The sequence below is a fragment of the Haplochromis burtoni genome, unplaced genomic scaffold (assembly GCF_018398535.1).
Source record: "Haplochromis burtoni strain Fernald_Lab_line unplaced genomic scaffold, NCSU_Asbu1 Contig_60, whole genome shotgun sequence".
In the NCBI taxonomy this organism is placed as follows: Eukaryota; Metazoa; Chordata; class Actinopteri; order Cichliformes; family Cichlidae; genus Haplochromis; species Haplochromis burtoni.
Window position 1 is genome coordinate 719,435 of NW_024582421.1, and position 23,934 is coordinate 743,368.

General features: G+C 39.3%; 1 protein-coding gene across 1 annotated transcript; it reads left to right on the forward strand.

Moving 5' to 3' along the window:
* Positions 1-4,386: 4,386 nt before the first annotated feature.
* Positions 4,387-18,498, forward strand: rhoab (ras homolog gene family, member Ab). The gene is made up of 5 exons (XM_005939007.3): positions 4,387-4,520; positions 12,757-12,914; positions 14,329-14,449; positions 15,383-15,513; positions 15,718-18,498. Exons 2-5 carry the CDS (start codon positions 12,759-12,761, stop codon positions 15,889-15,891), a joined length of 582 nt encoding a protein of 193 aa, XP_005939069.1. The 5' UTR covers positions 4,387-4,520; positions 12,757-12,758; the 3' UTR covers positions 15,892-18,498.
* Positions 18,499-23,934: the final 5,436 nt, after the last annotated feature.

Here is a 23,934-nt window from a genome sequence, read left to right on the forward strand (position 1 = left end):
CCCCATAGTCTTTTCACTTATTTAATTCAACAAAAATTTAACTTTTTTGGACTAACAAGACATGTTGGTGGTGTTACGTCACACAGATCTGTGGATGATTTTCTTGTTTTGCAAGCTGATTTTATTTCTTTCCTGATCCTAACCTGTTTACACTTCTGCATTCAAGATTCTGAAATTATGCTACAAATGTGTGAGCAAGTGCTGTTCTGTTATCTGGGTGCCTACAATGAAGGGAAGGTGGTCATTGTCTGCGCTTCTTTTATCCATTTGCACCATTAGAAATGTGGTATTTAAAGAAAATCACATTGATTTATGAGTTACCGATTTTAAGTTTTATAATTGTTGTAACTCTGGCACTGGTCCATGAGGACAAATGATTCCACAAACAGAGGACTGCTGTCCTGGTCAGTAGTCAACATGGCACAGGTCTCACAGTCACATCCTTTGGACTTGTAGCATTACCATCTCTAAATTTATACTTCCAGACCTGACTCATGGTGAATCGTTTTCTAGGGTTGTTGATAGCAGCTAAATTATTTCATCTAAATAAACATGAACTTCATTTACACCTAAAGGTCATCAGTTCACTGATTGTGCTGCCAGTCATTGCTGTTGCTGTTGCATGCTATTGTGGAAACAATCAAATCATTGAATTTGCAATTTCCCTCCTGTCCTTTTTGATTAGTCATTTGAAGCAAATGAATTGTTTAGCAATGATGACAAACTGAAACTGTACTTTGGAAAAATACTTTTGCACTCATAATCATAAGCTTGTAATTTCAATGAGAAATTCCAACTAGCTGAGACTGTGAACCATGGTGGTTTTTTTTAAATCACTTTAGATTAGAAGTGCAAAAGTCCACGAGGTTATATTCACACCCTCCTTCGGCCTCTATGATTCTTCCTGTGAAAACAGGCCAAACATTAAGACTAAACGCTGATTAGGGTGAACTGCTAAGAATTAAGAGTTACCTCTACTTTCCTAAAGATATTTAAGAAAATTGCAGATGATTATTATTATATTATTAGGGAAACTAGGGAGCTACAAAAATGAGTATGATGTTACACGTGTAATTCCATTTAATAGTTTTCTTTTTGAATTCAAAATAAATATTAAAATAGGTTGTTTTTAATGTTGTTTTATCAACATAATGAAACTTCCTGTGTCCCCACACCTTCAAAATAAAAAACAAAAACAAAAAACCCACATAAATGTAGCCAACCAAATTGAATTCCTCCTAAATGAAAATGTTTATCTGTGGCTCAGAAGGAGTGATTCTGAGCACGCCTTTGAAGCTATGAGAAAACGGTCAGTCTTGTGTCTGGACTCAAATTTTCCCTTTTTTTTTTTTTTTTTTTTTTTTTTTTTTTTAACACTGAAATATAGAATTGGGTTCTTTGCTTTTTAATAAATGGCAAAAATAGCCTGTAGTCTGCAGACCTTCGCCCCATGTGATAAATTGAAACGGTTGATGGAATGAGATGTGATGTTGAAAGGGAAGTGATAAGCCATATTAGAGGGATGGAATTCTGTGTGCTGTCCTGTTTATTCTTGTTTTATCTCACTGTGCTCATATTTTGGCAAGCCTGTGTATACATGGGATGATTTGGGCCTCTACATTAATTTGAATGTTACTGTTTCTGTAAATGAACGGACACAGGAACTGATCTTCAGAGTGGAGCAGGTGAAGCTGCAGTCAGACGTCTGATACTTAACACTGCACCCGACCATCAAACACAGTAGCAACGGATAAAAACAGTCAAGGCAACTTTGTACATAATTGCATAGAATTACAGTGCAATTTACAGCTTTATGGTGTCATTTTCATACCCTTTACATACAAGATAGTCCGCAAATAGTCAAATAGCAGTTAAAAAGTGTGTGTTAAGCTTGACTGGCTGCCCAATTCAGCTTGCATCACAAAATCAGTGCATAATCAGCAAAACATGCTAATGCGGTTGCCTGCAGATAACTGTGAAGTTCAGTGATTTGGTGAAGTTGTACCTTTTTATTTTATTTTCTATTTTTTTTATTTTTTAGTGGTTTGAAGGCTGTGGAGCATTGTAGCTGGCAGTCTGAGGTTTCAGACTGAATCTCGTCAGTCTGACATTCAGCCAAACCTCACCTCCAGTCCTGTTTCCAATGTTTTGTTTTTTATTTATTTCCTCCCCCCCCCCCCCTTGAATTAAAATGTCATTAAAGCGAAGAAGGCAGATCCTGTCTGTGTGTCTTATCCCTTTGTACAGTTGGGTCAAACTATAAAAACTGCAGACGAGCATAATGAATGATGTCAGTGCTGTTCACTGTTAAATTACAGTGGCCTCTCTTTTAGGCTCTGCAGAAATGCTAGCATTGCAACTTGGCCGACATAAATTTGGTTCAAGTCTTTTTTTCCCCTTCCCCTGTTCACATGTATCATGTCTTCAGCCGGGCATGGTGACTTTTTTAAAGCTTGTTTCACTCCACCCCTACATTCATCCTTAAATGTATTCTCACAAATCATTTCCCAATTGGATGTCCAGTTACATAATTTTATGTTCAATTTTTTCAGGTCTTAAACAAGCTCCTTGCTTTGAGACACATGAGAGATGGATGAAAATTGTATGCCCAAGGTATAAAATTGGAAGACGAGTAACTGAAGGGCTTCATGTGTTTTTACATCAGAATTTAAGACTTCTTTTAGAACTATTGCCTCTATTAATCTGATTGTTTTTCTTGTCTTAATTTTCCAGTATGAGTGTTTTTACAAATGTGAAGCTGAGAAAAGAGAGTTGTAACAATGACATTAAATATAATCACTGCTTGATATGGCTGGGTTATCACTTGTAAGGTACATTTGGGTGTTTGGGGGATGCTGTATATGTAAGGTTGTCAAGTCTTTAAGACACTTTGTGAGACAACATAGTCCTAGGAAAAATGTCATTGTTTTGGGAAACACCAAACTTCATGATAAAAATGGTTAAGAAAGATGAGACTGTTGTGTTTTGGCAGAGTTGATCACCCACAAGGTTTATTTTTCTTGCTTTTCATTACTTCCATTTTCCTTCTCTGTCTCTACTTTTGCTCCAGCAGATCTCGTTCACACTACAGACATCTTTCTTTCTCTGTACTGTGGCATTTGCACAGACTTCTGTTGATTTTCAAATATATTAGTTCATCTCAATATGAAATAAAAGGCGATTGTATGAAATGTTAGTGAATGGTGTATTACTCTTGTGGTAATTGGTACCCTGCTGTGGAGCTACTATTGAATTTGTGGGCTCAGTAGTCATGTGAAAGAGTTTTTACATGTCACTATAAGTCACACATCAGACCTTTAGAATCCTAAATTTAGATTTTTGGGTTTTTTCAGCTTTCCTGAGCATTGCACAGTCCAACCTTGATGGGTGAATTTGCTGTGGCATCCACTCCTGGGAAGACTGTCAGTTGTTTTGAATGTTTTCCACTAGTGACTAATCCTTCTAATGTATAATGATGAATTTATAACCCTTACCAGAATGAAGGGGAGAAACAGTTGCTTCTTTAAGATCATTGTTGATGCACTTCCTCCTTGGCATTGCATTAACACAAATACTACCAAAGCCTTTTCTTTTATAGAGGTGATCACACAGTAGTATTTATTAGAAGGACTTGGCTAATACTTAACCTCTTAATTCCTAGTAAAGTAAAAAGTGTGATTAATTTGGCATATATTATATATTGCCAGAGGTGAGAAAAACCTGTAGTGTAACATATTTATTTTGTTTTTCATATTTACAGGAACATTTTTACACAATTTCGTCTCCCTGCCTCTGAATTGGCTTGTTTTCTGAAATTGACCGCCAGGTGGGGCAGTAAGCACAAAGTTTTTCCTGTTAGGCTCTGGCTCTGGCACTGTTTAGAATTGGACCTTAATGCTATAACTTGGGTTCAATTAACTCGGTTCTTAAAATATTTTCGCCCGTAGGGGCATAACCCCATCATTTATTTTATACTGGACCAGTACAGTAATGGCCACTGTCACTTGTTTAGCCCAAAGCTACAATGAGCTGGAACCTAAGGAAAACGAGTTACTGTTAAGGTGTAAGGAAATGTTGGAGTCAGTCGTTTTGGACACCGCGTAGTGGTTTAAGTAAGATTATTTTAGATTACCTGTAATTGGAAACCCTTGTAAAAGTCTTTTGGTTGGATAGAAACACTTACGCTGTTTTAAAACACATGTTAAACTGAGTGAAAGTCTTTTTTTTTTTAATTCCACCTGTGAAATAGACTGTGTTTATGGCTCACATAGTACCCTGAAATTACACATTTCCACAAGTGTTCATACCAAGTCGTGCCCGCGCAGGTGTGGCTCTCAGGCTCGTGCCCGCCACCCCTCCCCCTCTGCTAGAAACTACAAACCTTAGCGGCTCGCTCTCGTCAAGTAATTCATTGTATCAGATTTAGACGGGAGGAAGCAGCGAGCGAGTCGGCTGGTCGGAAAAACAACTTTGGTCCGGGAAACACTGAAAAACCCAACTGCTAGGCACATAAACTGAAGGTAAACAACTTTCTGCGATATCCGACTATGATGAAATGTTGTTTCTTTCGCACTGTTATTTTTAAAAGTGATGGAAATATTTTTTTAAAGTTGCCCGGAGCTGAGCGAGGCCGTGCTAGCGAAGCTAAAAGCTAGCGATGTTAGCTTACGGTAGCTAAGTTAGCCTTTCCCCGAGCCGACCTCTATTTTAGTGCCGCTTCCGCAGTTGCTGTTCAGTTGTGCTGAAGAAAAAACTAGTGTGTGCTTATCGTAGAAAGTCTTTCGACCCCTGCCTCCCCCTAAAGAAAATTATCAGGCTATACCGGGCACTGTTTACAAACTGTGCAAACTTAGCAAGGTTTATAAATGGAACCGCAAAGATTGGTCGAGTCTTAACCAAACAATGAGGCGATTTTCCTGACTTGCCTCGGCTGATCAGGCGGTTCTCCGGCGTCTCTTTTTTTTGTCTGTTAGTATGGCTGTTAAGCGGGTTATAATTTTCCCGTGACTAGTTAAAGATAAGAAGGGCGGTGTGAAAGAGCGTTGCAGTTTCTTTAAAACCTAAAATTCATATTTCTCGTCATTTTGTACGCTTTAGAAGGCGTCAGTTGTACTTGGGCGCACCATTTCTACTTATTAGGGCATTTTAAGAGTTGCGTTTTCTTTGAGACGCTTTGTGGCGAGAAGGTTTTACCTCTGGTAAATCGTACGTGTTATGTGTGGATCTCGCTTGGTGTGTAGTTTGGATGTTGGCCACCCACCCATTCTTCCACTGCGGACACACTAGCCATCTGTTGCCTCTGTGATGACGCCATTTTTCTGGTGACCCACCCAGTGGCTAGCTGGTTAAAAAAATGTTTGGTTTAACACTCCCGAGCTCTCACAGGCGACACAACTTTTTCTGTACCTTGGCTATAGTGGACGACCATGTATAGCAGAAGTCAGCTTTCTAACCCGCCACATGGGTGTTGCTTGGTGATACCAAAGTGATCCATCATCATATTTATGCGTTATGGTTATTGTTGATGTGACAGTATCATGGGTGTGACTTTGTGTTCTCTCACAGTTAAAATCAAAACTAAAGATCTAATGCAGTCTTGGGGAGATGGTAGCAGTGTATGTAATTGTCAAGTTGACAGAAGTATTTCCTGTTCTTTTTTTTTCTTTTCTTTGACTAATAATGAGAAACTGTTACATGTAATCTAGTGCCGGAGCCAGTGACCACAATCTCAAAGCATAGCTTTTTGTATAGCATATAAATTGATTTTAAAGTACTGTACATTAATAATCAAAGTAAATATTTCTTGACATTATTCTTTTCAATGTAGAATAGCCTCCAGGGTAACTCCTTCATAAGGTTCTATCACTCTGAATCTGCCTCCTAATACACGAGCAAGGTTTTACTGCAGGACTTGCGGGTTGTTGCCCTTGAAGCTGTTAACTAAATTCATATCCTCTCCACTGTAATAGAGGAAGATGATGGCTTTTGAACAGTATCCAATTTAGATAAATGGTCAGCTTTGTCAAAATAATTTCATACCGATTAAGACTTCTTACCCATACCACATATATATCAGTACATGCGTGATGACAAAGACAAGCCCAAAGTGTAGGATGGTGATGAATGGGTGGCTGGAATTTGTGTGCTGATTATTGGTAATTGTTCTGCAGCCTTATTATCCACAATAGTGTCTCCAGAGGTTTGTACCAAAGCAACTGTAATTGTTTTTATTTTATTCTTTAAATTGCAGTTGGTACCATAATCATTTTTAAAATGGTGTATATTAAATGTTTAACAGTAATTTTATTGGCTGTGCTTATCTGTAGATCAACTGGTCTCATACACTTGATGGTATGCTTAACCTAAGCTAATAAAAGCTTCTGGTATTGATTATGGTAACTGGAGTCTCAGAACTGAAATGCATTTTGAAATTGTTGTTAACAAGAATTGATTGAGCCTTTGAAATTTGACAGTAGTGCTTTTACTTATGGTTTTCTTTTTCATTTTAATTGATGATTGATGACTGTGCCTCCTGTTTGCGGAGTAATTCAGTAAGATGTAGTTATCAACGAACAGTTATCAGAATGTAGTATGTAATAGGAACCTACATTTCTACTATATGTATTGTATTAATAAGGCCCACGATGTTGTTCCCTTTAATTTAATGTTGTGTAAAGTACACATTATAGTATGTGTGTTTCATTGTATGTTTATAACGCTACATGGCTAATCTGTTCAATGCTGTAAAAAACATTTCCTGTTTATAGAACTGGGCTTGAAAGGGCATCACATATGTGCATACTTTAAAAGTAAATTTGAAAACCGAGACCAGAATTGCTCCCACAGTAACTTACAGTGGTTTTTATCTTCGTGTATTGTGATGCCCAACTGGAGCTGCTAGTGCTATTAGTTAAAACATTGAGTGTGGTAAAGTTCATTCAAGTATGAAATGCACTGAAAATTCAAAAGAAAAATTGGATTTATTTTATTTTGTTTATGATCAAAAACTGTGGCATAAATAGTTATTTCCTCTAGATTCGTACCTGCCTGAAAAATGAGAGATGAACTGAACCGTGGGTTTAAAGAAATGCTACACCCTTAAAATAAATGAATTATCATCTGATCGCATACAGGGCAAAACCGAAACCGTGACGTACAGATTCATCTGCACTGTTTATACCGACAATGGTCTGATATTTACAGATGGCTGTCTAGCCACTTTTAGCAAACCAGCAGGGACAAACTGGAGTAAACACAATGTTGAATCAAGTTCAGCAACATTGTACTTGGTAGGCTGAGATGACATCCAGTCAAAAAACCATGGGTTTGACCAGTGTGAAGAAGCTGTTTTCAATTCAATCTTTCACACAGACAGAATTCCTAGATCACAGGGGACATGGCCAGACAGCTAACTTGATGAGCAAATACTGTAAGGTCATAATTTAAAGGGCTGTCTTGACCAAAGGTAGCTAGTATAACAAGCTCGTCTTTGTTACTTTGACATGTAATGACCTGAGTTCCAAAGTAAATTCATACACCGTGTATCTCTAGCCAAACTGCTTACAGCAGGTGACTACTGCCTACATGAAGTACAGGTTATGTTAGGGGAAAAATCGCTGAAATGCAAATATTTCTCTTCTTGAATACAACCCTTGTGAGCAGCCTAGTCATTTCATTAGCTGAAGATCTATGACATGTTGTCAAGTCTGTAGTGCTTTAGCAAACTAATAGCGCATACATTACCAAGCAGTTTTAAAGGGGATATTTTTATACTGCATTTTTCCGTTATGTATGTGCTGTACATATTGATAATAAATTGCATTTCTTTGGGCTGCAATTTATTATCAATATGTACAGCACATACATGTTAGATCACAGAAGAAGCTTGTGTCAAGTATCTGTCAGAAATTGAAATATTTATCAGCCAGCAGTCAGTTAACCAGCCTTAAGTGGGGGTAATTTTCCACCCTGGAGAATGTATGTGTGGGGTTTTTCCTCACCAAGCATACACACCTTATCGATGCCACCGTGGCACTTTCTAAAGGTTTCTTGTCTTTTGTTTTGTTTTTGTTGTTGTTTTCTTTCTAGCAGACAAGATAATGAATCATCAGGTGCACAGTAATGTTTAAGGCTGTGTCATACAAAGTGAAAATGCTGACAGAATAGCATTTCACTTCACACTTGAATGACGTGTGAAAGGATTATGGAAGTGTTTTTGTGTTTGAAAGTGGTTGTGTATCTAAACAGGACTGCTTTTCATAAGTAACCAGAAATGCCTACTTGATTTTTTTTTTTTAAATATAATATTTTAACAAACTAACAAAAAACTGCTGGCTAAGTGTATATTAACCAGTTGTCATTTGTTGCTCTCTGCTTCTCTGTGTACTCTTCGCTGTAATTTGATCCTGTTGGTTGTCAACGTCGCTCTCATTTGAGTTAATCTAATAGACTCTTGCTGACTATCATGCTAATGGGGTGGGGATTTGCACGTGTAGCCTAGTCCCTACTATCTACAAGGTTATGAATGACAAGTGAAGTAACATGTTACCTTGGTTTGCTGCTCATCCAGCATACAACACAGCTTGTATAACCAGCCGTGTTTTGCTAAACTCGAACAATATACTATCTTTAGTGACGGTCAGCTTGCCCACTATCTGCGTTATCACCATGATGTCGATGTCTGAGAATGTTGTGTTTTTGAAAAGGACTTGTTACGTCACTCCTGTTAATTGACAAACATGTTTAAATTTAGCATGGCTATGAAAAATGGGCTGCCTAAATTTTAACAGCCGATGATGATGTGTGGAAATCTTCATTTCACATTTTGTTTGTTGTAAACAGGTAGACAATGCTCAAGTTTTATTTTTTCATTGAGTACATCTGGATTTTAGAAAAGGAATGATTAACTAACAATTATCCTGTCGTTTAAATGTACATCTAGAGACACTAAGGGCACTTAGTCATTATTCAATGATGCCCTCTTGAAAGGTGCATGTTTACTTGATGCATTGGTCCAGAGATTTTACATTACAATCTACACGTCCTAAAAAAAATTGGCAGGTATGTGGAAACGTGCACAGAGCGTCACAGTCATTGTCTGATGACAACATTATGTCATAGATCCTAGCGTGCTCACAGCTCCAGAATCTGAAAACACGCTTTGTAGCTTTCAATCACGTGTGGGATGGGCAACATTGTTATGTAGTTTTTGTACTTTGGCCATCAGTATTCACCCTAAGAACTAATAATCAACCTATATTAATCTTTTGACAGCACTTCTGTACTAGGTCATACTTACATTGTGATAATTGTATTTACTGAAATTAATGCCTAAAACGAGCTTTATATCATTTCTATTGTGGAGACCCCTGCTAGCTATTAAGCATGGTTGGTACATTTAACGACTTGACGTATAACCAACATTCATCAAAAGGAGGTCACAGATACTCATTTTTACCTAGTGGGCAAATTGACTGTATACCCACCTCTAGGCTACAGCTGCCCCAATTCTTGTCTTTTCCTTTTATTCTCAAGTCATGGTGGGGGTGGTCTGATTCTTTTTTTTTTTTCTCTTCTCTTTTTGGACGCCGATGTCCTACTTAGACAATTCATCTACCATTTATGAGATGCTTTCCATGCTTTTTAGATTTGATAACTAGAAATTGAAAAGAAAATGTGTAACATAATTATTAACTAATTTATGTTCACTTGCTTCATCCTCTGTTTCTTCATTTCTATGGGAAGGGGCTAACTGAGCAGAGCAGCGGGCATAAGATGAAGACAACGCAATTTGTTCCTGAGCGCAATACAAGCCAGTCCTGGCCAGAGCATTAACAGCTCTGTCACAGTTGCTCTGCTTGGCAAGCAAATTTAAAAAAATGAGAGAGTGAAGCCCACAGGGAAGAGCAGCATAGCCAGCGAGTGACAGGAACTCTAGCATGTGTGAATTTAACCTGTGGTTGATGAATGTGTTCTGTGGAAAAAATCTTAGTGGTGGAAGTAAGCCCTTTGTCCAGATGTGCTGTGCTTTAGGAAAACGCTGCCTTTTCATCAGAAATTTACTGATTTTGTTGCCAGAAACTAAAGACTGTAGGCACATGTATCTGAGAATTTCAGTTGCATGCAAATTACTATATGGACGCACACACAAACATAATGGTATATTAACTAATTTTTATTTTCATGCAGCTGGGGTTTTATTAAACTATGGTACATCAATAAAACTCTGGTACCCTAGCAGATTAAAGGGGCCAGTTAAACAAAGATACATCTCCAGAACTGCAGCAGATTAACACCATATTTTAGCTGACGGATTGAAAGACAACAGGAGAGGTGTCAAGCAGTTTGCTCTCTACCACGCCTCCACCTGACTCACTATGATGGAGATAGCAGGGTAGAGAATGATGATTGGCACTCCACACTGCTATACCTTCTCAAACCAAGGAGGAAATATCCATTCAGGGATGTGATTTATTAGCCCTGCTATGTGAGGTCCCGTTGTCCTTGTGCTGTTAGCAAGTACACAGTATATGTACTGTGTTGGTGTGAAAGTCTAAGCAGCAGGGCCACCATGACAAATGAGCTATGTTTGATGTGTGCTCAATGAATAAAGAGAGCGTTTCAGTGTGTCCAGCTGAACAACGCTAGCATTTAAAACGCATTTCCTATTCAAATGAAGACAAGTCACCTTCTTTTGTCCTGTTTAGTGTCTCAGATTTTTTTTCTTTTTAAATGTGGCTGAGATTATAGTCATTTTCCATAGTTTAAACAGCAGTGCATATTAAATAATTGTAAAATATCTGTGGAGGTTCAGCAGAAAATCCAAAACACTGGCACTCATTTCGTGTCTTTAACATTCAGCTGAATGCAATTTCCCAACATGGACTGATCCTAGCTGCTGCAAACCAGTGACACAAGACTGCATGTCGCTCATTTGCACTCACTTCCCTTAACTCTGTTGGGCAAGTTCATCTCACACCCACACTGGTGCGCTTGTTGGGTCATTTACAATAATGAATTACTGGAACCTTGACTCAGTACTTCCTAGTAGCTCGCATCTTTGTGCACCACGCAACACCTTTGTGATGTTGTGTATAGGTAGTGCAGAAAACGTGCAGTGCAGTTAGAAGAACAGGGGACAGTGTAAACACTACACGTATTCTTAAGTTACATGCACAAGACATTGGATTATTAATGAAAGTGGGTTACAGTTATTTACTCAATTTTACATCGAGAATGTGATCAACGTAATTAACCTTTTAGTTTTTAACAAACTATATGTAGTAGCCTGCAGGAAGTTTAACTTTACCCCAATACAAAATGATTCTTGCTCTTTTCTTTGCCATTTTTATCAAGTATACCCTGTTTTCAAATCAGTTTGAATAGTGATACCAATATATTTCTGATTATTTTCTGATTTCATTAATCATTTCAACTGGGGGGTAGGGCTGCTCAATTAATCGAATTTTAATCACGATTACGATCTGGGCTTTCAACGATCATTAAAAATGACTGAGCCGATTATTAGCCCCTCCCTCGTGCTTTACTCTCGCGCTGCTCCGTGTGGCAAATCGAGCGCACCTCTCTGCATTTCGAACACCCGTCACAACAATTAAGAGGACCCAAGGGCAGCTCAGAAAGCTAAGCTGAAGTTATTTGGAGAGGAGAGTGACTGCCGTTGGTTGAAAAGAGAGGTAAAAAAAACCTTCAGTGGTGTGGAAACATTATGGGTTCGCAGAGTCAGACGTCAAGTAGACATAGTGTGTAAACGTTGCTACGGTGTAGTAGCTGCACCACAGAGCAACACTGCAAAGTTCACTAAACATAGATGTTTACATTTTTCATTTATTTTTTATATTGCAAACATTTGCACTGTTATCAGTATTTGCACACTATTTTATATTATTTTTTAAAGTCATTATTCAATACATTGTTATTGTTAACCCTTTAAATCCCTGTAGAACCGGAACCGTGTAAGCTAGCGCAATAATTTGTTTTGCATAAGAAACCGGAGGAGTTGTACTTACATCTTATGTAAATGGCCTGTATTTATATAGCGCTTTACTAGTCCCTAAGGACCCCAAAGCGCTTTACATATCCAGTCATCCACCCATTCACACACTGGTGATGGCAAACCAGTGACAAGCTTATGTCATCAGCTTGTCCTCGGTCACTTAATGCATACATATTATTAAAATATGGGCTATAACAGTTGTATTGATGTATAGCAACTTAAAATGCTCCCAAAAATGGCACTACAGCATGTAAAAAAAATAATAATAATAATAATATAAGCTCTGACGGACTTGGTTCTATGGTAGGTCTTAAAGGGTTAAATAAATATCGTCAAATAATCGAGATCTCAATTTCAGTGAAAATAATCGTGATTATCATTTTTGCCATAATCGAGCAGCCCTAACTGGGGGGGCTTCTGAGACTGAGTTGCTTTTCAGCTATGTGGTTTAAAGGTGTTAAGTGTAGTGTTGCATAGTTCAGGTGCACCTAGCAACACTACCCTTCTATGTGGCACAAATGTGACTCAACTTTCACATTTTTCTCTGTTCTCATGCTCAAAATGGGCAGTCAAACAAGACCTGAGTAGCACAAATTTTATTTGTGAACAGGAGAGTAATTCTCCCAGTGGTTACAGTCAGTGCTTTTTTGATGCTCTGCTGTAATGCCATGCTATACATATACTTCATACAACGCTTTTCCTGTGGTTCCCTGATTAAAATGTTCCTTTTTGTATTCCACCAGGGATGGCAGCCATCCGTAAGAAGCTGGTAATAGTGGGGGATGGAGCGTGCGGGAAGACTTGCCTTCTAATTGTCTTCAGCAAAGATCAGTTCCCTGAAGTCTATGTCCCCACTGTGTTTGAGAACTACGTTGCTGACATAGAGGTGGACAGCAAACAGGTGAGACAACTGCAGGGATTCGAACTACTACACTGCCTACTGATACTTAATGTCATGTAAGAGTGGTGCTTTGGGGTAGATGCTTTAGACCTGTTGACCCATCTGCATAAGTGACTGTTTTACTCTGTGAACAAATGCCATTTAAAGATTCTTACCTGAATTATATTTTTTGAATATTTTAATAAAGTAGGTGACTCAGTCTTGGGTCTTCTAAATGTCACAGCACATCTTTCCCTTCCTTACTATCTGCACTGGTTTTTGTGCTGGGACTCATTTCCTGGGTGCTTAATCATGCTCAGTGCTTTAATTCTACCTTCAGGGCCAAGTGAGCAAGTGTTGAAAAAATGTACTGTTCCATTTTCACATCTTCCTTCACACAACAGCAGTCATCTGCTAAGTCTGGTTTCTTTTTGAGCTTGGTCATCATGTTTTACAAAGTGTCTGTAGCTTGTGTGTTTGCACTAAGTGAGGATTATATAAAATATAGTAGGACACTCTGCTCTGGAGTTCAGTGGATTTGATTATTTAGCACTCCACACATATCCTGTGTGGGTGGAGTTAGTTCTTCCCAGATAACTGCGGCAGCCTGCCTCATCAGTCACAAACTCTTGAGTCCTGACCTCTTTGTGGGTTAATAGGATTCTGGGACGGGAAGTCTTTATTGGCTGTCTGATTTCTAACCTCCTGTGCTGCTGCAAAGGATTCATGCTTCTTGAAGTGTGACACTTTTCCAAATGCCTTCTTTTACCATTTAGATTTGCATTCTGTATAGAGAAGATGTTATGTCACTGTCATGTTTTGTATTGTCTCTGAAATTAAATGGCACGTGCAGAATGAACAAGAGCACAATTTATGTGAGCACATTGTTGGTATTTTTTTCCCCTACCTCTTACAAATTTGGCACGTGTATTACATATACCAAGGCTTTGCAGAAATATTAATTTAAACTAAAATTGCTCTTTGAATGTGATTGATTTTAGGTAGCTTGTGGATGTTCTCTTATGTCTGGCTAATAATGTAATGCTTTATATGGCTTTCAAACTGGGTATTCAAAAGGTTGTGAAGAGAATATTTGAACTATCGAATGGCAACAGCTGGGAAAAAAATGTATTTATCATTTCCATATCATAGGTCATCACTCTTTCAGGTCTTTTTCAAATTATAATTAGTGATTATGTTAGTAATCCTTGCCAGTTTAAGGTTGTAAAAAAAAAGCCTTTGTTGTCAGGACTGTCTGCTGCAGGTGTTGCTCACCTTCTTTGCTGGCTTCAGTGTAAAAGTTATGCTGATCAAGATGAAAATTACACATTTTTCCATCCCCTTTTGATCAGTTTTTAAAAGTTTTCCTTGTTCTCCTTTCATCAAATCTCATCTTTTGTCCTTCTTTGCCTTCTCTTTTCTCAATGTTGGTCAGGTGGAGTTGGCTCTTTGGGACACAGCAGGTCAGGAGGACTATGACAGACTGAGACCTCTCTCCTATCCAGACACTGACGTCATCCTCATGTGTTTCTCCATAGACAGCCCTGACAGCTTGGGTGTGTACAAAGCAAACACATTCTTGCAGTTGCATACACTCCTGACATAAATAAAACAAATTCTCTCTTTTGTGTTTGCCACATTTCTGATTTCATTAGAAGATATTTCTGGACTGTTTTGATTGTGCACTTGCAGAGGAACTACTTACATTTGTGTGCACGCAGAGTAACAACTCGTTTGTTATGTAGTGTCATCCATTCCTGCTGTTAAACAGAGTCGTATCTTTTTTCCTCATGATGATTATTAACAGCACTTCCATGATCACATGGAAATGGCTGTACATAAAAGTGATAAAAGCAGCAGAAAAATTAAACTGCCAGAGATTAATTAAGATTCAATGAAAGGACATTATAGTTGTAATAAAACAAAGTCTTATTGCACGAAAGATTGTCATATATCTTCAAAGCAACATTTTTTGCTGACCAAGTAAGATAACATTTGATACTCAGTGGAGATAAAAGCAGAGCTTTCTTCTTTTCAGAAACATAATTTAATTATGTCTGCATAAGCTTAAATTTTAAAGACTGATCAGAACGCTGACATCCTCCAATTTTACTCTGCTAACACATTTAAATGTAAATGCAGCTGCTGTGACATCAAACTGCTTTTTTTTTTTTGCAAAGAATGCAATGATGGTTTGTGGTGCCCACTTTTCCTATGAAAAAATGGGATTAAATGGTAAATAGTACTTTGTTTCTCCTTTAAGTGAGACACAGAGGGCTACAAAAAGATAAACAAGTCCACTGGAACAGGGCAGGGATGGACACATCATCACTGGAGAATGTCTTAAAGCAAAAAAAAGAAAAAGGAAAAAAGGGTCACCTCAGGCATAAAGGGCTCTCAATTAAATTTTAGTCTGACAGTTATAACACTTAAACAATTGAATTATTTGTTTGTTTATGCCTCCCGTCTCTGGTCTTTGTCCATTACAGAAAACATTCCAGAGAAGTGGACCCCGGAGGTCAAACACTTCTGTCCAAACGTTCCCATCATTCTGGTCGGAAACAAGAAAGATCTGCGTAATGACGAGCACACACGCAGAGAGCTGGCCAAGATGAAACAGGTGCCTGACTTTTTACTTGGTTTGAATTAACATGTTTGTTCTGAACTAAGCGAGAGTGAATCTTAAGTGTTCTTCTGATTTTTAGATCTTGAATTAGTGGTGCCGTGTTTCTGCCAGTCACTATAGCAAAAGCTGTTTGAGATTAAACACTTATCTAGAATATGTGTGTTCCTAAACTACCACTTTGTTTTTCTCGGCTAATAGGAGCCAGTGAAATCAGAAGAGGGCCGAGACATGGCCGGGCGGATTGCAGCATTTGGCTACATGGAGTGCTCTGCTAAGACAAAGGACGGCGTGCGGGAGGTGTTTGAGATGGCCACCAGGGCGGCACTGCAGGCCCGTCGTGGGAAAAAGAGCAATAAATGTGTGCTACTGTAAATTGGCCGTCATATTTGGACTGTTTCACCCTGGGTTACTATACCTGGGGATAGGGCTTGGGAGGGACAGAGGGATTACAAGATGGGAGGGAGGGAGGGGGAGGAAGAAAAGAGTGCAGTAAATGACTGCCGCTGTAACCTGGCTGTTTGTTGGACTGAATTTACCCTGGGACTTGGGTTTGAAAGGCTTTGGTGGCAAAGTACAGATGGGGAGACGAAGGGAAGGGAGGTGGTAAACGACTACCGCTGTAAACCATTGGGCTCTTTACCTGTGGGTTTACCATCTGGGTGGGAAATTTACACCAGCAACAGTTACTTTTCAACAAGCCACTTACACTGATAAAGATCCTTAAGATCGAGTCCTTCGTAAAATCTAGCTGACTGGTAGCCCTGATAAAGTTGCTCATGAATTACAGGGAGTTAGGGACAATAACAAAATTTTTTAAAGTTACCTGAATGGATGACCAGACAGACGGAAGGGAGAAACGGACAGCACAGTAAATGAGTACCACTGTAAAAGGCCACCAGTGGACTTCATCCCCAGGTGCTCATGCCTGGAATTAGGGCTAAGATGGTGTGAAGTTTGGAAGATGGAGGGATGGGATGTATGAAGTTCTGAAGTGGCCACGATAAGACAGGGAAGCCAGGGCATCACTTCCTAGTTTTGCACTTTTATCTTACTCGTTATATGCTGTAGGTCAGTTAAAACAGCCCTCAATAGGAGACAAATTGCCAGTTAAATAAATTGAGTGCTCCTCAGAATGGTGCTTGAAACAAATTTGAGGTGTATTAGCTAGCACTTCAATCCGATGGAAGAAAAAAACTCTTATTGATAGGATTAAACTAGTAGTCACATGCTGTCAGGTGGGTTGTGTTATTGGAGAGGCATGGAGCATGCTCACATGCCATTTAGTTTCTCTTTGTAGTTAATCCTCTGTTTATAGACTCTGTGACAAACACATTTAGCCTCTACTCTTACTGGATAATCTGTTGCAGACACCTGACATTGAGTGCTGTTGTTATTTGAGGCTAGCTGCTTGTTTTAAACGAGATCTGAAGTGTATCTTATCACAATCTGCTTGCTTCAGATGATCTTAGTGTTTTAGAAAACACAGCCAGGTTCAGTTATTTCCAGGTTAGCAGCAGTGTGCCTTTGGTGGCCAGACAAGATGAGCATAAACATGCTGGAGTCTTAACTGCAGCTGGTTTGTCTACTTTAGTTCACATCTGAGGGTTCTTTAACATTTAAGTTCTTCAGACTGAATCAGTGGAAGTGGCGGGTGAATTGTGGTCCCATTGGAAGACAAAGGTAGCTTCCTGTGTTGCGTAGACCCACCTGAGCAAACTGCCATGGCTCTGCTCCCATCCCTTCCTGTTCCACAGCTGGCCACTGGTGCTCATCCTCCTCTGGTTTTAGGCCAGGACAAAGAACAAGGAGGGGAGAGTAATGTTTACATGCACACCACTGATTTCCTTATTTGGGATGAATGACTATGAATATTACGTGTGTGTGCTTGTGTAAGCATGTAGAAGGGTCATGTGTACATTAAGAAGATCAGGTAAATTTTTGAGGGGGGGGAGGGAACGGATACCTGGGATTTACCATCCCTTTTACAGGTTGCCTGTTAGTAACTCTCATCTGCTTTAACGATTAAAGAGAGACAAACAACAAAGTGACATGACCTTTTTATCCCAGAACAGTGCATAGAAATGCCAGAATTGTCAGGTTGGTCAGCCAGGTGGATTTCGTATAACATGCAGGTGAGCCACATCAAAGAAATAACCACCTGCTGCTAATATAGTTTTGTTTTGTTAAAATAAAGAAAAAAGAAAATGTAGGCATGGCCAGTCTGAGGATTGGTTAGTCACCAGCCTTTCCTGACTTTACTGTGTATTTTGCTAACACATTCTGGCTCTCTTCTGTGAAAGCGTTGCACCCTCCTGTTCTTCTTCCTGGTCTACAGGGAGGAGCCTGTTCTAGAAACCAGTCTCGTGGTGTTTGTTTTTATACTTTATTTCCAACTTCTTTAAAAAAAAGTCATAAACATATGTTGTCTATCAGTATTTAAAAAAAAAATAAAATAAAAAAATAAGAGGTGGAAGACTAGGGAATACTTATGTTGCTTTAGGTTTTTGTTTTTTCCTTCTCTGTGCTTTACCTGAATCTTTCTGATGATTTACTGTTGGTTTTAATAACCAATCATCCAGCCAAATGCTGTTGTTGGGCAGTCAGGAGAAAGGCTGGCCTCTCGGCTGCCTGTCTAGAGCATCGCTAGGACAATTAGTGCTGGCTTTTTTTTTTCTGTTTGTTTGTTTTTGAACACACTGTTAGCTGAAAAGACAAAAAAGGAAAGCAAACTTTATTCTCATGTACAAATCATTTTTATTTCTAGTTTTTATTGTATTTTTAAGTCCTTATTTTGGATGCTGAAGTAGTGATTTAAACAAAGGAACAGGAAAAAAACAAGCTGTATGCAAAGTCTGTAAATATATTAAAAAAATAGGAAAAAAGATGTGGGTTTGTTCATACTAGGCTATACACACGCACATGACTGGAAACTATTTGTAAACTAGCTTTGGTTTGTGTAATAAATTACTTTCTATAACACACAACTCCTATTCATTATCGTCCGGGTTGGGGAAGAGCACTTTGGCTCAGTCAATAAACATGTAATATAAATGAATGGTTTAGTGTTTAATGTACTGGTGCCTTTATGTCTTAAGATTACAACACTATGTCTGAATACATGACAGTAAAACTAGCACGGGAAATCTAGAGAAAAATCCAGACAGCAGCTGAGGGGAAGTGAAACGACTTGAGATGCAATAGAGCATTTTAAAAGGAACCAATTCTTTCTTTTTTCCTTTTTAAGCCTTTACTCGAGAGGTACATTTCAGGAAAAAAAGTAACATGAAGCAAAGACTCAACTCAAAATTGCTGCAGCCAGAAACTAACTTAATGTTACGTGGGGGATGCACTAAATCTAAATGAGCTGCACAATACAGCTCAGGTGATCAGGGTTTAGGATTTAGTCTCTCGCAGGAAGCTTCAGTCATGCTCTTAATCTTAAAGTCATCCACACTTAATTTGTGCTACAGAACGTGGTCATTATTTTATACTTTGTGGTCTGAGATCAGTTCAGACTGAGAAGTCTCAACTCAGGATGAAAATATGAAATTGCATTCCCACTGCACCTTTAAACGTCAGAATGAGCTTAGATTAAATAAAAAGCTGATTCTCGCTGAAGTTTGATTACGACCTTGATAAATAACCAGTCGTTAGGATGACTGCTGCCTGGGGAGCAGAAAGTAACACCATACCACTCAAAGATGATGTTCCTGCGCTGCAGAGAGTGTGTGGGATGCTGAGGTGAGGCAGTTTCAGCCTGCGTGGGACGGTGCTGGATGTTGTGGGGCAAGTAATCGAGAATCTGCGAGTGTGTGCGGAGTGTGGTGCCACTCGGTGTCCAGCAGTGGTTGTGTAATGCAGCGTGGAGGAGTGGAAATCCAGGAATAAAATGGATTAAATGTATGAGCAGGATGGTACTTGCATGGAGCTGAGCCTACATACGCCTTTGTGTAACTTAAAAGAAAAAAATACCTCTGTGTAGCACATGTAAGCAGTCAAACGGCGTGGACTAAATACTGGTTAAAAAAAATCTGCCTGTGTCAGTTCCTTTCTTGTGCTGCCAGACACTTTGATGTGAACACAGAAATCATGATTTGGAGAGTAATGATCGCCACGGGCATTCGAGTGCAAGAGGACACAGGAACAGAAATTAAGCATTCATTTAATATTCACAGAAGTAGGATAATAATGCCAGGCCATTTCAAAAGGAGGGGATATCAGAAACTCCGGCTACTTTATTATTTAAAAAAAACCCAATGCTGTGCAAAAAGCTTGAGGCACCATCGTCTCGTTATTATTTTGTTTCCAAGCAGCATGACTTTCTTGTCATTTTCTAAAGTGGTCTTGACCTATGGTTCTGAGTTTTCTGAGTTATAGTTTTCTGAAGGTCTTCCAAAGCTTTTCTTTAGACAAGTTTTCTTGCACAAACAATGAGCTATTAGCCAAAAACTTGGCTCGGTGGAAGGGTGGCTATCAGGAAACCATTCTTAATGAAGGAAAACAGGGAGAAAAGGCTGATGTATTACAAGTTACACATTAAGAACTTGACTGAAAATCAGCAGGAACAGGTCTAATAGAGTGATGAATCCAAAGTTTACATTTGTGGTTCAAATTGTCATCAGTATATAAAGAGGAAGTCAGCAGAGAGGTACAACAGTGAGTGTCTACAGCCATCTGTAAAACACACTGGAGGCTCTTTAATGGTTTGGTGCTGCATTTTAGCCAGTAAGTTTGGGGTGCTTGTAGAAAACTGATGGAAGTAGACTTTGACCCACCATGAAAAACTATCTAGAATGCGTCTGATTGGCCACATCTTCATTTTTCAGCACAAGAATAATCTCAAACATACTGCCAATGCAGTAAAACACCCAGTGGAGCACAATCGGTCATGGATTGGCCTCCTCAGAGCCCAGATCTCAACATGATTGAAGCAGTGTGGGATCATCTTGACAGAACAGAACAAAAGGCAGCCAACATCCAAAGAAGAGCTTTGAATGTCCTGCACTATTTAAAAGAAATAAAAGAAAGCTTGACTAAGAGTTCAGGCTGTGTTCAAAAATAAAGGTGATTTTGATATTGGAGTTGTGCAAACTCTATTTTTGCCTTATATACTGTATTTACGTGTATTTACATGCACATTTCCATAAATCTCTGCACCCGTTTCCCATTTCCAAAACATAAGAAAATGAGAGGTACTTTAAGATTTTTGCTCAGTAATATTAAATGATATAGAAAATATGCCTCTAGTATACAGGTAGGAGGTCGTCTCCAACAGTAAACTACAAAAGCCACAGTGGGCGGATGTGAGAGGAACCACGTCAACTTAAGCCTGCCAGACTGCAAAGGACCGACCTCCGTGACTGCGGACCTTCTTGTAGGAGAGGGCCTCATCCAGGAACAATAAGCTGTGTTGTACTCTATTCTTATTTTACCGACTCTGCCCTCGTGATCTCATCTGTTTCCTGTTTGTCACTAAACGGGCACAGCCTCAGTCTCAGTAAAGTTTGTAATAACCGTATTAAAATGCTGTTACACTTGCAAAGTGGCAAACACAACACAGACACACAAGAAGCAACATTGTTAGAACCACTATAGTTTGTTGTAGTCACAGCTACACCAGCTATGACTATACAGACAGACACTTAAGACATATTAAGGGTATTCCCGACTTAATAAAAAGCACCTCCTCAACTGTGAGATCTCTGCTGGCTAGGCAAGGAAATGGACTGGGGCTCTCTAGAGACGCATTCAGAGCGAAACCCACGAAGTCGAAGAGGAAGGAAGGAAGTTCGTCACTGCCTACTCCACCTAAAACTGGTGGCATGTAAGACATAAGACGCGCTGTCTCTAGCGCAACACTTGTAGAGGAATGAGCTGAAGGGGAGGGTACCGATGCTGCTTTCTTTCTTTTGCTGTGTGGCTCCTTCCCCTCCCGTCTTTCTTTCAGTCAGTCTTTGCCTCTCTCCCCCTCCTTCCCTTCCCTTCCCTTTCGCCTAACAGCCGGGGAAGACTAGCGAGCAAAGAGGCTCAACTGCCGGCTTTATATACCGCTCTATTTTTAGCCACTCACGGGCCCGACTATTTTTAACCAATATGAGCTCATTGCCTGGTCCGCCTGTCCAATAAGATAAGAGGAAGATGAAGGGAGTCGTCCAATAGGTGCTAGGAAAAAAGAGAAGGGGCGGGTTACACAAGAGTCTGTTATCTGCAGTGAAACGGTCGGCTTGTGAGGGAGGCAGCAATGAAAAAGGAAAGACCTCTCACTTTGCTGCATTTCCAAAGGATCTTTTTGAAGTTCATCATTATTCAGACTCGCTGTTCTACAGCCCAAAGCGGATCTGCATGGAGGCAGCGATTTTTTTGTCTAATTATGCACCTAAAATTGTCTTTGATTTCTTTGAAGCGATAACGATACAATACATAGTTTTAAATTGTTTTAAAAATATTTTGTTGATCCCATTTATATAGAGGAGATTTTCGAAGAGAAGTGTGTGAAAATCCAATTAACCTGCCTAAACCTCTTGTACCTTCCTTGCAGAAGTTTTCACATTATGTTTTAAATTAGCATTAGCTAGCAATTGTTATTTTAAATATGTTAAAAAAATAGTTAGTGATAATCTTTCAGTAAAAGCTAACCCCAAACCAAGCTATAGCCCCTGGCTTGAATTTGTAGGCCATAACATTTTGTTTGCGATCCATCCATCCTGCAATAGACGGCCTTCCCAGGATGGGATGCCGTCTATTGTAGGCTGAACACAGAGAACCATTCACACTGACACTTAAGGCAAATTGATATTCTCCAATTAACTAAACCCCATGAATGCCTTTAAATGTTGCACTGAAGCTGAAGTACCCTGAGATAACCTGTATAGACAAAGGGAAACTCCACAGAGGATTCAAACCCAGGACCTCCTCGCTGTGAGTCAACAGTGCTGACCAGTGTACCCCCCTCTTCCATCCAGATCCACTGAACACGATCAGCCAAGGGTAATTTAAGATGATTCTCATTATAAAACTGAAAAAACAAACAAAACAAAAAACATCTCGTCAACTTCCTGACAGGAAAAGATCTCATTTCATGTGAGCATCACTGCAATTTAACTCTGGCCCAAGACTACAGCAGTGTTGACGTCAGAAATGTCTGGCCCCTCAGTCTGGAACCGTTTTTACTCACAACAGAAACATTAAATTTTCACAACAATGTTGTCTCGGCAATGAATAAACATCTATGGCTTAAGCTACTGCAGTACTATTATTTTGCTGTGTATGCTACTGCCTTCATTTTATATTTGCCCTTATAATTTGCCAGTGTCGAGTGGCCCTCTCTAATCACATGCATTAGATCATATTGCTAGATTATAATTTGCAGATTCATTATTAGAATTAGCTACTATTTTGTTTATTAAACTTATTACTGTGATGTGAGCTAGTTTTAAGTAATTATATGATGCTAGGTAGCTTTATCTTTATCATAATAGATTTGACTTTTATCCATAGAATAATTAAAGGTTTTAAATAAATGGTGTTGACTATGTAATAACAATGTAAAATATTTGCGTGGCTAGGGTTGTGGTTATATACAAAATCTTTAAGGGGGCTGCTGCCACCCATGCCCACCTCTGGAAACATCTCTGTTTAAAACAACTTCATTCTTAAAAGAACATTTTCCCATTAATCAGCATTCATGAACAGTGTTGAGGTAACGAGGTTTTCTAAAAACCAATACTGGCTGAAACTGACTGAGTGGTTTCACATACATCATCCAAACAAGCCTGCAGTGAATCATAAAATGACGAGACTCGGAGTTGTGTCGTAACAATACCTATTTCCTTATTCTTAATTAGCAGAGCCATCCATGCGGCAGCTGCTGCCCAGATTTGCCTGTCACACCCTTATATTTTCCCGATAGTCATCTTTCAATTAGACGATCTTCGGTGGTGGCTTTGGACTGGTGGGACTGGCTGCTCGGTCCTGTGTGTGTGTGCGTGTGTGTGGGAGAGAGAGAGACTGGTGTGTAGTTTTTGTTATGACTTTGGACGGAGGGTATGACAAGGATTTCCCCGTGATTGTGACTCATCGATACACCCACCTATTCTTCTTGTTTCCAAAAGTTTTATTTTTAACCGCTGGGTGTCCTGTCACCAGTGAGTGTCTGTTTCTCCGGTAGAACAAGAATTACGATTCACGACACAGTTAAAAAACAGAAGAAGAATAAAGCTGCCAGTTGGGTGTCTTAGCTGTTACTTCTTAAAAATGCTAATGTTTTGGATCTACTTTTAATTCACTAACAGCTCATCCCCCAACAAAGCGCGCTCACGACAGCCGCGCCCCCGCACAAAAGGTTCCAACACATCATGATGTGAGCGCGGAGGACGAGAATGGTCAAGTCCACTCCCTCCAAAACACTCTCCACCC

What these genes read in the sequence shown, in the direction of transcription:
- rhoab (XM_005939007.3), top strand. Translation starts at nt 12,759, where the DNA reads ATGGCAGCCATCCGTAAGAAGCTGGTAATAGTGGGGGATGGAGCGTGC. An exon ending in AGACAGCCCTGACAGCTTGG is followed by an intron (nt 14,450 to 15,382) that starts GTGTGTACAAAG and finishes TGTCCATTACAG; the next exon opens with AAAACATTCCAGAGAAGTGG. An exon ending in AGCTGGCCAAGATGAAACAG is followed by an intron (nt 15,514 to 15,717) that starts GTGCCTGACTTT and finishes CTCGGCTAATAG; the next exon opens with GAGCCAGTGAAATCAGAAGA.